Source organism: Semicossyphus pulcher, unplaced genomic scaffold, assembly GCF_022749685.1.
Source record: "Semicossyphus pulcher isolate SPU_LCO1_2020_fin unplaced genomic scaffold, fSemPul1.0.p SCAF_5, whole genome shotgun sequence".
NCBI classification, from domain to species: Eukaryota; Metazoa; Chordata; class Actinopteri; order Labriformes; family Labridae; genus Semicossyphus; species Semicossyphus pulcher.
The window spans coordinates 3500534-3514159 of NW_027211726.1; the positions used below are offsets into that span (position 1 = coordinate 3500534).

Sequence of the window (13626 nt, forward strand, 5' to 3'; positions counted from 1 at the left end):
GGGACCCAGGATGCCAGGATTCCTTTTTTGTCCTGTTACAAGCCGTAAATATGATTGCTATCTTTTTTTGTCCGTACATCCTTAGCCAGGAGTTGTATTTATTTTTTTGTTTAACTAAAAAAAGGCCGTTGCTGTAGTCCGGTAAAACAGACAGCGGAGAGAAAGCAACAAAGGTTAAACGATGCAAAAACTGAAGGCTACCACAGAGAGATCTGCAGAACTGCAGACAGCAAAGTCAGTTTTGTTTCAAGTTGTGAGTGATAACAGCTAGCTTAGCTCATTTTGATGTGAGTGATAACAGCTAGCTTAGCTCATTTTGATGTGAGTGATAACAGCTAGCTTAGCTCATTTTGATGTGAGTGATAACAGCTAGCTTAGCTCATTTTAATGTGAGTGATAACAGCTAGCTTAGCTCATTTTAATGTGAGTGATAACAGCTAGCTTAGCTCATTTTAATGTGAGTAATAACAGCTAGCTTAGCTCATTTTAATGTGAGTGATAACAGCTAGCTTAGCTCATTTTGATGTGAGTGATAACAGCTAGCTTAGCTCATTTTGATGTGAGTGATAACAGCTAGCTTAGCTCATTTTAATGTGAGTAATAACAGCTAGCTTAGCTCATTTTAATGTGAGTAATAACAGCTAGCTTAGCTCATTTTAATGTGAGTGATAACAGCTAGCTTAGCTCATTTTAATGTGAGGAACAAGAGCTAGCTTAGCTCATTTTAATGTGAGTAATAACAGTTAGCTTAGCTCATTTTAACATGAGTAATAACAGCTAGCTTAGCTCATTTTAATGTGAGGAACAAGAGCTAGCTTAGCTCAATTTAATGTGAGTAATAACAGCTACCTTAGCTCATTTTAATGAGTAATAACAGCTAGCTTAGCTCAATTTAATGTGAGTAATAACAGCTAGCTTAGCTCAATTTAATGTGAGTAATAACAGCTAGCTTAGCTCATTTTAACATGAGTAATAACAGCTAGCTTAGCTCATTTTAATATGAGTGATAACAGCTAGCTTAGCTCAATTTAATGTGAGTAATAACAGCTAGCTTAGCTCATTTTAATGTGAGTAATAACAGCTAGCTTAGCTCATTTTAATGAGTAATAACAGCTAGCTTAGCTCAATTTAATGTGAGTAATAGCAGCTAGCTTAGCTCATTTTAATATGAGTTTTAAGACAGCTACTACAGAGTTAACCGCACACAACCGTTAACTGGACGCAGCTCTCACTGTGAGTGTAACAGACTATTTTTAAATTAATAAAATCATTTCCAAATCAATTATTATTGATTTGGTAAGTAGGTAGCATGTAATAAATAAGGTATCATGTATAGTGAGCGGGTTGTTACCTTATGTTTTTTTCAGCGGTTAAAGCTTCTCTGCTGCCTGAAGACAAAAACATCCTTGAACGCCCTCCTGGCTGTCTCTTTTATCAAGACTGCAATTCCATCTGATCAGGACAGATAGAGATTATTCTTGTTTATTAAATATTAAGAGAAACTGAGAATAAAAGTACTAAAACAAAGAGCACAAACACTACTTTTCTGTTGCAAACATGACTTTATTTAATAACTCAGGCGTTAACCAGAATACGCTGCTTGGAGTCTTTAAATGTCAAATGTAAATCTGCTCTTTTCCTTAAATGTCCAGAAGGACTGAAATGCTCAACTTCGCCCACACTGATCTTTAAATCTCATTATTTATCCTTACTGTTTTAAATAATCAAGCTTTTATTATATACAATGTCATGGTAGGTAACCCACACACACTCATAAATGTTTTTATACAGAGGAGTCACATTCAGGCGAGTTCAGGAAAAAGAAACATTCAAACCAAAGCTGGAGTTCACAAAGTACGAGTCAGGTGTGTTCACAAGACGATAAAATAAAAACAGGACGGCTGCTGCATCACAAAAACTCAAACTGAGGCTGGACAATCAAGAAAAAAATATATACTGTAGTTTCTATTTCTCCAGGAAGTGAAATACATCCATAGCAGTACCAACACTGACAGCCAGGGGGCAGCTTTCCTGATGATGACTGTACAAGTACATTACAGCAGGACGGGAGGAATCGGAGCAGGGAGCCATCAACCCAGGTTTAAAATACTGTTCAGTGACAGAAAAAAACACAAGCAAGTATGCAGGGAGGTTTGGGAGGAGGAGGAGAGGCTGGATTTGGCTCGATGGGGTTGATGCAGACTCGTCCTGCGACTCGTGTCGTCCCTGAAGAGCAGCTCAGTAGAAGAAATACACTGAGGAGGGAGAGAGGAGATGAAAGTAACATTTAAAAACAATGTTAACTGTTATTTTTAAATAAACTAAAGTCAGAATTTGGACATGTCCAATCCTTAGACAAACTGGGAAAACTTCCTGATGAAGGTCATGTGATGTGATCAGAAGCTCCTGAACTTTAACAACTTTGAGACGAGCAAGATTCTTTTTTTCAAGCATGTGAAACATTGTTAGTTATTTGCTTTGGCCTCTTCGGTCAGTCGGTATTTGTCGACGTATTTTCTTCATAAAGTGAAACATGTCTGAGTGTGTAGAAAGTGTGTATGTGTAATGATTGATTACTTACAGAAGATGACTCCCACACATATCACACCTATAATTGCCATCATGATCATCATCTGCAAGAAGAACAAATGCAAAACTTTATTTAGATAGATTAAAATACAAGATAGAAATCCGTACAGGTGCAAAGATCAGGTGTATATACAGTATGAGATATTATCAGACCAACAACACTAATGTTGTATCACACAAGCAGCATTTGAATGTGAAGAATATATAGTTGGATTGTTTAACTAAAGCAGCATAATGTTTTTGCTGTTCTAAAATATGTTGTTTGTAAAATATTAATCAGTATAAAGTAGTGTGAGTCATTGCATTTAGAGTCTTTGTGTGTGTGTGTGTGTGTGTGTGTGTGTGTGTGTGTGTGTGTGTGTGTGTGTGTGTGTGTGTGTGTGTGTGTGTGTGTGTGTGTGTGTGTCTCTGAACCCAAACACACCACAAATAAATCCACATGATGACATGAGAGTCAGAGCGGCTGACAGACAGGAAATCACATCACCTCTGATGGTGGGGGGAGGGCGAGAGAGATTAACAGGAACAACAGGATAAAAAGAGAGAGAGAGAGAGATTGGTACAGGCTTGGTGTGTGTGTGTGTGTGTGTGTGTGTGAGGGACAGAGAGAGAGAGAAACCAGATGTTAGTGGATTGATTGTGAGATTGTGTGTAAAAATAACTAAATGATATAAAGGATTAAAGTTATTCTATAGTTCTGACTCAACAAATCCCTCAAACAGTTTCAGGTTTTAAAAACACAGCAGCACACTTTATACCAAACGATGGGGATATTTTTAGTGGCGGACTAATCCACAACGGTTGCTCTAAAAAGGATTTGGGGCAGCTGATTTTAATTCCTCATAAAGTCGTCAGATTCCCCCAAATACTGACACAAAGAACGGGACTGTGGTGTTGTAGAGGGTAATATTAGAAGCTACGGAGCGCAATTAGGGTCCTCACAAGTCTAGAAGTACTAACGTGTGTGTGTTTGTGTGTATGGGAGTGGGAGGAGTTGCATCACAAATCACAGCTGGCTCTCTAATCCCTGACCGACTCTGTAATCCAGATTGGGATTTCTCTCCCTCTCTCACTTCCTGGTCGCTGTCGTCTCCTCTGAAGTAATCCTCCCCGCAGCTTCTGATTGGACGATCCCAACTTGCCTGTCTATCAGAGGCGGGATCTGGACGATCTGATGCTAAAATAAAAATGGATTGTCTCCATCGAGGGCGGGTTGATACATGGATGATCGGGGACTGAGTGATGAGGTGAAGGAGGAACAAAGATGGCTGCCGATGGATGTACAACCACAGCTGTAGTACAGGGACAATATGAAGAATGATGGTTCCTTTGCATGTTGAGGGACTTCTACTTCTTTAGAATGTAAATACTTTAAGGCAGGGTTCACACTACAAGATAATCAAGACAATCTTGGGCCTGATTCCCTCCTTCAGACAAAAGTAAGCAAAGTCCTGATGGTTCTAAAGATGATCTCTCCAGATGTTCCCGTGGTGTGACGGATGTTCAGAGTGATTTTACTTCCCCCGATCTGCTCCGAAGAACCTAGTGGCTGCAAACTGTTCAATATTTACGATCTCATATCCTGTTGTGTGGGGGGGAACCCTGAGGACGGCCGAGCACGCACTCTGTGGATCGTCACGTAGCACGATGTGATGGTCAATCAGGAAGCAAGCTGACTGAAGGAGGAAGCACAACAACCGCCGCCATGGCGACAAAAACGTACAGGCGATGTTCACACTGTCTCCACCACTTCATCCACAGGTTTCGCTTTTTTACTTTCATGCTGTCGTCCGTGTTTGTTTCCTCTAAAGTCTCGTTTGACCGCGAGAGATTTAGTGAGATTTCCAGCTGTGAGAGTCGGACTCTGGCTGCTGGTGAATGAGTCTGTGAGTGTGTGCTGTACTGTTTGGGTCATATCGCTGCTCTGCACACTACAGGAACAAAACTGTTCAATCTATCATTACTTGGCATCATGTGTGGGCTCTCTGAGTTTTAAACCAGGCCAGAGTGATAACTGTATCACAATCCTTAAATGTCCCTAATGTGTTCAAGACATGTCCAAGGAGTGCGACTAAAACCCAGGTAGGAAATGCTGGAGCTCAAAAATGAAGCCAACCAATAAGTGCAAAAAAAAAACTGCAGTTCCTCTTGTGTCCACTTGAGGCTGTCTCCAGCGAGTCAGTACCCATAGAGCCCCATGTTAAAAACAGTTTTGGACTCTATAGCTTATTTTTCTCTTCATAGAGAAAATCATAAATTACATTTAGGGTTTAAGTCATGCATACGTAGGGCGTCGCCTCCGCTAACTCAGTCACGTAACTCGGCCATGTTTGTGGTGTTTCTTTTCCAGGTTTTCTTTAATGCAAATATCAGACAAATAATCCGTCTTGCTCTGCGCTTTAATATAATTCCAGGCTGTCGAAGAAGACGTCAGTGAAAATGTAGTATTTCATTTATATGTTGATTAAATGCACTAATTAGAAGGTATCGGCGTCTGCCTTGAACTTAAACCTGGACTGAAGTTAACTTTCTTATGTGCCACCAGAGAAGAAGGAGCCCAGCGTCAAACAATGAATGGGACTAGATTTTGGTTCAGCCTGACAGAGAGTGATTCGGCTCGCAGAATGTTTGTTAAACGGATGAGCTGATTCAGAGTCCAGAGACAAAATCTGCTGGTTCACCTCTGATGTAGGTGGAAGCTGAATCAATCAAATGCTTTAATAATTAAACTGTATAAATATAAATCTGTAGGTGTAAAAAATCTTTAGTACTGATGTAAAACTGAGATCTTACAGTTTTTAAGAACAGTGACAGAACTTTCTGAAGCTTTTCTGTTTTTATTGAGTCCGTTTCTCACATTAATTTTAAGTTGCTCTCAGTGTTTCGCCTCAAACAAAACATTTAAGCAGAATTTAACGATATTATCACCAGAAAACGACTTTAAACTCATTCATAAGTGGAGTTACAGGAAGGAGGCGAGGAGACGAGCAGTGAAGCGTCCTTCCTGTCTTTGAATTAACCTGAAGACAAACAAGGCGTGTCTGAATTCGGGGTCTACAGAGGATTTCCCGTAAGCATCACCAGCTGTTCCCGCCCATTGCACCATCAAATGTGGCTCCTGTCGCCTAGCAACAGATAGCTAGCGAGCTAACATAGCTATCATAACTTAATCTATTCTTTTAAAGATAAATTGTTTGAAGGGCTCTTTCGCTTTTTAACATTTGTGTCGCTAGATATTTGATTGAGTTGAAACCAAAAACTTTCACATTTAAAGTGTATTCCTCGGCCTTTAAGAGTCCGCCATCTCGTTTGAACTGGCGCGCAATAAATCTGGGGATACGTTGGGCCATGAAGGATGCACCCAAAGGATCCTTTGTGGCCCGGGAAAAGAAGGACGCATTTGTCGGCGGTATTCGAAATGGGACAGCCTTCGACGTGCCTTCAAATACGTCAAAATACATCCTGAGGTAGACGGCAGCTCAGTCTGGCTTGGGAACCAGAGGCCAGTTCAAGTCCCCGTGCGGACCAAGCACTGAATCGGGGCTGGTAGCTGGAGAGGTGCCACTTCCTTTCTCGGCCTCCGTCGAGGTGTCCTTGAGCAAGGCACCGAATCCCCCGACTGCTCGGGGCACATGTCCATGTGCAGCCCCCTCACTCTGACGTCTCTCCATTAATGCATGTCCACTGGTTCCTGTCTGTGCGTGTGTGTCATTCGGGCCTCTGCGTGTGCAGCATGTTTGTAGAAACAGAGTGAAAAAGCTTGAATTTCCTGACATCTTGAATCAGTTGCCTCACTCGTCAAGATGCATCCGAGTATGCACGGTGGCGTGGACCTCCTCATCTCTGATAAACAATTCAAGCAAGAGGGGGAGAAGAACCTTTTGTGTATGATCATCGTTATCTCGAAATAACAAAGCTTTTCTCAAAGTATCGAAATAACTCATTAGAGATCTAGGAAAAACAGAGTAGAGCTTTGAGTAGGTGAAAACAGGCAGAAAAGTGTCAAACTCATGTATTAATCGAACAACGAGGCCTAAAACAAGCATCAGATATCAGCCAGAGATGAATAAGAAATGCGAGTAATGTAGTCTTCACCCAGTGTTGAGTAGGACTGATGCATGATGGGTAATAAAAACGACACAAACATGTGCTCACCTTGCAGTTTTTCCACCAGTACTTGTTCTTGAGTTTGGCAGCGCTGCTCTCGAACTGCGAGGCTCCGGCCTGCAGCGCGTCGGCCCGGTCGTCCAGCTCCGACAGCTTCTGGTCCCTCTCCAGGACTTTGTCCACGTTCACACGCATGATGTCCACCACCTGACGGAGAGAGACGCACCTGTCAGGAGCACTGTCACAGGTAGGAAACGAACCAGCTTGTATATCAGGTACCAGGTAATGTGTTAACGGACAGACAAAGTTTCCTCACCTCGTCCACCTGCGCCTGCGTCTGCTGCAGCCGTCTGTTGCTGGTGAGGTTCGGGGCCGGAGCCCCAGGGCCCCCCTCTCCGTCAGCGGCTCCTGCATTACCTGCTGCGTCGGGAGTCGACCTGCAGACACACAGAGGGAGGGGACCAAAGTAATGGATGTCAGAAGGATGTACAGTTGATCATAGAAAATACATTCATATGCAGAAAATCACATGAACTCCATCATCTTTAAATTTAGAGACTCTTTAGTCTGTAAACATGCAGCTGAAAGGAAACTATGAACACTTTGGCCATAAGTTACAGCTGCTTGATAATGTTTAGTGCTAAATATGGTGCAACAGTTGCTAGGTGGAAAACATTTTTAATATTAGCAAACATTAGCTGTATCACTAGAGACAAGATAACCTTTCACGCTCACGCTCACACCTACGGGCAATTTAGAGTCACCAATGAACCACGAGCATGTCTTTGGACGGTGGGAGGAAGCCGGAGTACCCGGAGGGAACCCACGCATGCACGGGGAGAACAAACGCCACACAGAAAGGAACACTACGTCCAAACCAGGGTTCGAACTAGGAACCTTCTAGCTGTGACAGCGCTAACCACTGCACCACCGTGCAGCCCTGAAGTAGTTGTTCATGTTATTTGTAGTTTCCCCTCCCAGCAACAGTTGCACACTCTCCTACTGTGTGCTGTAACAGCTGCACAACAACTTAAATAAAGTTACATTTAAAAAAAGTTCTTCAGTATCTCATCTTTATAAAGTCTTTACTCCATTTACTTTTTACTCCTCTATAAATATTTGACATAATGTTTCTTTGCAGATTCAGGTTATGAATAATCAATAACTAAATGATTATTACAGATTAAGTTACCCTGTAGAATAAAACTGATAACATTAGTTCCACCTTTTACCAGCTGCAACGTGATAGAGATATTTTACTGATGCATCTATCAGACCTAGTGATAAGATACAGATATACTATCGTGCGTACTTTATGACCTCTGATACTTCAAGTATATATTGATCACTTCTGTATTTTAAGTTCTGGACTTTTACTATTAATCGAGTATTTTCACATTTTCCTTTTGTTACTTTAACTGTTCCATTATCGGCTAGAATCAAATCTGCCGTTTATCAGAGTAAAGCAGAAACTGCTCCTACAGCATGAATTCAAATAATAGAAACATGACTCATCAAAGTTTGGCCTCCATCCACAACATCAAAGCATCATAGACAGAAACAGCTCAGCAGTTTAACAGAACAACATCATAATATTATAAATATATTAAATGTTTTTGTTCCTTTTTTTCTCTGCACCAGCAGGTGGTTTGACGACACTAACACGGCTCACGCGCCTGCCTCCTCTCCCTCAGACAGGCTGCTTTTACAGAGCAAAATGGAGAAAGATTAGTGCAGCAGAGAGTCCGCTGACGGAGAGGCTGGACATGACGGAGGGAGATAAACCTGCACGCGATTATACCTCAGCCCCTCCCCCACGAGACGGAATAAATCGAATAAAATAATCTCCATAAAATGTTTAGTTATCGTGAAAAAGTTCCTCAAGTGTTTGTTAGTGTTTTTTTTATTTATTTACATATTTTAGTCGTAATTCGACGCTCACTGCAGGCCTTTATGATGCACAATAAAGAGAATATTTCTCGGTATAAAGTGTAAAAAGGCTCAGTCGCCGGTCACAGTATTGATGGATAGTTTTGTAGGTGAGTCAGCCGGTGACTCATTGTAATATTCCCGCAGCTGCAGCCCAGAAATTTCCAGATTCAACTGACAAGTTTCGTTTTAGCAAAACTAATGATTTTAGCAATAAAACCAGCGCTTTAAATCAAGGAAATGTGAAGTAAAATAAAGAATATGTCGTTTTAATACACAGGAAACTACTTAAAACTGGATATTTAAGTATATTAATGCACGTAGACTGTTAATTAAAGTTAATTTTAAGATAGGAGGTCGATAACCATCAAAATTATGTTTAATAAAGAAGTAAAAATAAATAAAATATCTCGGAGTACTCACATCTCAGCGGCAGGATGATGGAGATAATCTGAGTCCGAGAGAGAGAGAGAGAGAGAGAGGGTGAGGAGAGTGGGTGAGGGAGGGTGAGAGAGAAACAGAGAGAGATCCCAGCTGAATATAAATGAAGGATGACTTCAGTCTTTCTTCTTCTCTTGTTTTATTTTTCTTTCAAACTAAAAACACTACAATACAAGTGGCTGCGCAGATTAATAAAAGAAAAAACATCTGCGTCACACTGACCCCGCCCCCACACACGCACGCACGCGCACACAGCTGTACACACCGTCCCAGTCAGTGGCTGTAATAACTTATTACGGAAATCAGTGTTTGTCCTCCAATATTAACAGTGTTTCTTTGAATAGGTCTACCACACATGCTCATATGCACAGTGAAGAGGTTAAAGTTCACCTGCTCAGGTAAGCAGTGTCTGTGTCCACACAGCAGCAGCAGCATCTCTGTGGCTCGAGGTAATATTTCACCTGAGCTTTCAACCACACTATGCTCATCATCATCAGATGTTCAGTTTAGTGTTGCTTTAAAAGTGAAGTGTTGATATTAAAATCTGACGCCCCGCCCCTTCCTCGACCCGACACACACCTTTACCTTGTGTCCTTGGCGTGTTGGAGCCCTCAGGTGTCCTTGGCGTGTTGGAGCCCTCAGGTGGGCTCAGTCTGCAGCAGAACAGCTTCTTGTGTCGGTCTGAAGCAGATATTCACGCTTATGGAAAGTTCAATGACTGTAGTGTTAGTGTTACTTACGTCTCCTCTCGCCGTTCCTCCTCTACTCTGCTACTCGGGAACAGAATGCTGCAGGAGCCCCATTTGTCAAGAGAGCTGTCAATCATGAGGCCACGCCCCCTTTTTATAGCATCAAATAACTAATTAAAATTAAACGTGTCAGGAAAATGAACACTTGGACATAAATCAGCATGATGATAACTAACTATAATGGCAGAAACCATGTTTGAGAAAAATGTATTTGACGTGTATTTTGATTTTATAGTTTGACTCATGTCCCATCTGTTAACATGGAGGAGGCGGGCTTTATGAGCTATACTGCAGCCAGTCAGCAGGGGGCGATAGAGAGGGTTTGGCTTCACTTTTAGGGAGCGGTCATGTCGGCCATCTTTTTATACAGCATATGTAAGAACCCAGTGTGAAAAACTGCAGTTCCTCGAGTGTCCACTTGAGGCTGAAAATATTAAAGATATAGTAGTTCATATGTAAACAGTTAGCTCCGAGTGTCTTGTCTTGTTGTCCCTTTAAACCCACAGCTGAGTGTTAGTTGTAAACACCAGCTGTGTGTTTCTGAGCGCTCAGTGTTTAATTCGCTGAAGCAGCACAGCTGTTCCCCCTCAGCAGCGCTTTTTCTTCTGCTGCTGTTTCTGTGTTTGTTCCTCTTCATCGATTCTCCGTGAAGCTGTTTGTTTTTCTGCTCCGGACCCCCCGCGTCCTGCTGAGCCGATAAAACAGTCTGAACAGGAGGTGACTAATGTGTGATCGTTACAGAGGAGCAGGAAGTACTGAGGTGAAACTAATCGAAATGCATTCAAGTCATTAGTGTGTGATCAATAAACACAACAAACAACAGAACTGCAGTTTAATGTTTTGATCTTTAAGGGGACTAAAAACAGGTGTGGAAGAAGTGTTTTATATCTGTAGTAGCAGCAGAAGTATTCAGTAACTTTGGAAGGCTTTGAAAAGTAAAACTCGTCTGTTTCATGTTAAAGAGGATCCAGCACAAATACATACTCTATCTCTGCCAGTGCTGGAAGAAGTCATCTGATTGTTTATTACATAAACAGTGCAGACATACTGTTGTAAGTCAGACTTCTGCATTTAATCTAAAGTATTAACATCCAAATATACTCCTCATGCAGAATGGGCCTTTTCAGATTAATACAAATTTATTAAATGCAATTTTTTATGCATTTAGTGTTCGTTACGTTAACGTTTCAACTGCTTCAAGTGGAGAAAACTGGAGTTTTCTATATCTGTGAAAATATGTTATAGCTTATTTTTCATTGTGAGCTGCACGGTGGTGCAGTGGTTAGCGTTTGCATGTTCTCCCCGTGCATGCGTGGGTTCCTTCCAGGCTTCCTCCCTGTGGCTCAGTGGTAGAGTCGGTCGTCTTTCAATCGGAAGGTCGGAGGTCCCCAGCTCCTTCAGGCTGCATGTCGAAGTGTCCTTGGGCAAGACACCTGCTGCTCTCCACTGCTCCTGGTGGCTATCCAACGGGTATGAATGTGATATCTGATTGACAGTTGGGCACTTTACGTAGCAGCCTCTTCCATCAGTGTGTGAATGTGTGTGTGTGAATGTGACAAGCAGCTTTGAGTGGTCGCAAAGACGAGAAAAGCGCTATATAGGTACAGTCCAATTACCATTCCTCCCGCAGTCCAAAGACATGCTCGTTAGGTTCATTGGTGACTCTTAATTGGCCGTAGGGTGTGAGCGTTTAAAGGTTGTCTGTCGCTGTGTCTCAGCTCTGTGACTGACTGTCCAGGCGTAACCTTGCACAATGTCAGCTGCGATAGGCTCCAGCCCCCCGACCCTGAACAGGATAAGCTGTGTAGATACTGGATGGATTTTTCATTGTGATATGTTTTGATAATCAGAATCTACATAGTTACTTCAGCTTCTTGTAACAAGAACATATGTTGTTGCTCTGTCTGCCTGTCTCTATCCTGCATCTCCCTCGGTCCCATTTTTCGGCCCATCCAGTCGAGGCAGATGTTCAACATGAGTCTGGTGAAGGGGGGCTGTATGAGGTACCTATCATAGTAAGTGTACTTACTACCTGTTAGGAGAAGCCGGTCGAAGTTCCTACACGGAAGCAAAGCTAAGCACTGCTGCAGATGGTGCTGCTGCAGAGCAATGACAAAAAACTAAAACACAGCGTACACTGAAATGTTTGTTTATAAGTAGGACTCTTTTAAGTGGTTAAAGTACGTGGTACTCCTGACCCCGTCTGCAGCCGTGCTTCGCTTAGCTTCTGTGTAGGAACTCTGGCCGGCTTCTCCTCACAGGGGCCGTGCTGACTGTCTTCTACTGTACGTAGTACGCTCACTATTGATAAGTACCTCACACAACCCCACTTTAAAAGATCTTAACCATCCCTTTAAAGTTGCATAAAATATAAAGATGTTGAAGTAAAGTCGCCTTTGAGTTGAGAGTGATTAAAGTGAAAGTCCCACTGTTACTAAGTGGACTTGGTTAAATTCCCTCTGTATATAATATTACAATTCTCAGAAGTGCTGTTTCTTTTATTTTTTAAACTCTCAAGAAACATCGCTTTAATAAATGTAGTTTTCTTACATTTTAATGTTTAATATCTGCTTGAAATCAACGATTCCTCAGGGAGGTTTCGATACTTTAACTTCATCATCACCACTACTAGTGAGGCATCATGTCTCACCTACAGTTCTCACACAAGATCAGAACTAAGTAAAATGTTGTGGGGTAAAATCAACACTTCCTATAAAAATAAAAAGGTATCTTAGTATGTAAAAGGATTTTACGGTAAAGAACAAACTCACAACACCAGAGACTCTTTCATTTCTTTATTCGGTGCATCTTTTCATATTGCTTCAGTAAATCAAACATTCAGCTCAGCACACGTTAAAGACCTCAGGGAAACAAACACTTGCTTTTACTTCCTGTTTCATTTCACTGCTCTAATCTCTCCTCCATGAGGTCTTTAACTTATTTATTTCGGTTTTGTCTCCACAGTTTATTTTTACATTCTGATAATATAGATCTGAACAGTTCCATTAAAGCACACAGTTGGATGAGATGAGTGATGGTTGGTTATTATTGTACACTTGCAGTTGCTTTGTTTTGTTTCTTGTTGACATTAAAGGAACACTTTGAGTCCGTTTCCTCTCTGAGCTCTAAAATCTATCAGTACAAAGTGTGAACTCGTACGTACGTGGAAAACAAGCATTTCAGGGATTGTTTGAAGTAAATTTGCTCAGAGAAGAAAACCGCAGTGTTCCTTTAAAGAAGCTGTTTTCTGACGTGAACATGGCAGGTTATGTGATGAGCAGACATTCATTGAATCAAACATGTGTATGAAGAGGTGAACTGTGAGACACGTTCACTGCGGCATGACAACAAAGAGAGAAAGACTGGCACAAACTAGGCAAGAATCAGGATTTGTTTCTGTTTAAACACCTCCTGCAGCTCCTCTCCAACATATGTACACTTTACCTGTTGATCACTGCTGCAGGTGTTGGAACTCTAACACAGCAACAGAAACAACATTAGCAATGCTAAAACTAAAGAAACGGTATAAACAAAATGATGCCATCAGCTAAATGTACATCTTAACAGCATGACTCTTACAGCATCAGATGGTTCAGCATTATACACAGCCTTTATATACATTAGATACAATATTCAGCCTTTACAAACTGTACATTTTTGAGCATAAATATTTCTTAAAATAGGTTTTTTACTTTTGTAAAATAAAATAGCCTTACATCTGTTTTTGCCAAGTGTCTGACGTCTTCTAAACTGATCGATCCTTTGTTATTTCTGCACTAGAGATGAAGGAAATGATTATATAGCCTTGATA

The 13626-nt window shown here is 41.4% G+C and overlaps 1 protein-coding gene across 1 annotated transcript; it reads right to left on the reverse strand.

Annotated features, from left to right (window-relative positions):
- Nucleotides 1–1557: 1557 nt before the first annotated feature.
- LOC138609047 (vesicle-associated membrane protein 1-like) lies at nucleotides 1558–9090 on the reverse strand. The gene is made up of 5 exons (XM_069681651.1): nucleotides 9049–9090; nucleotides 7013–7133; nucleotides 6745–6903; nucleotides 2582–2633; nucleotides 1558–2255 (listed from the first exon to the last, which is right to left on the reverse strand). Coding segments are annotated over exons 1-5 (351 nt in total). The 5' UTR covers nucleotides 9051–9090; the 3' UTR covers nucleotides 1558–2238.
- Nucleotides 9091–13626: the final 4536 nt, after the last annotated feature.

Bases quoted from the DNA above. Each gene is read 5' to 3' on its own strand.
- LOC138609047 (XM_069681651.1), bottom strand. The intron at 6,904-7,012 runs GTGAGGAAACTT...TCTCTCCGTCAG, and splicing joins CGCAGGCGCAGGTGGACGAG to GTGGTGGACATCATGCGTGT. The intron at 2,634-6,744 runs GTGAGCACATGT...TTCTTCTTGCAG, and splicing joins ACTGGTGGAAAAACTGCAAG to ATGATGATCATGATGGCAAT.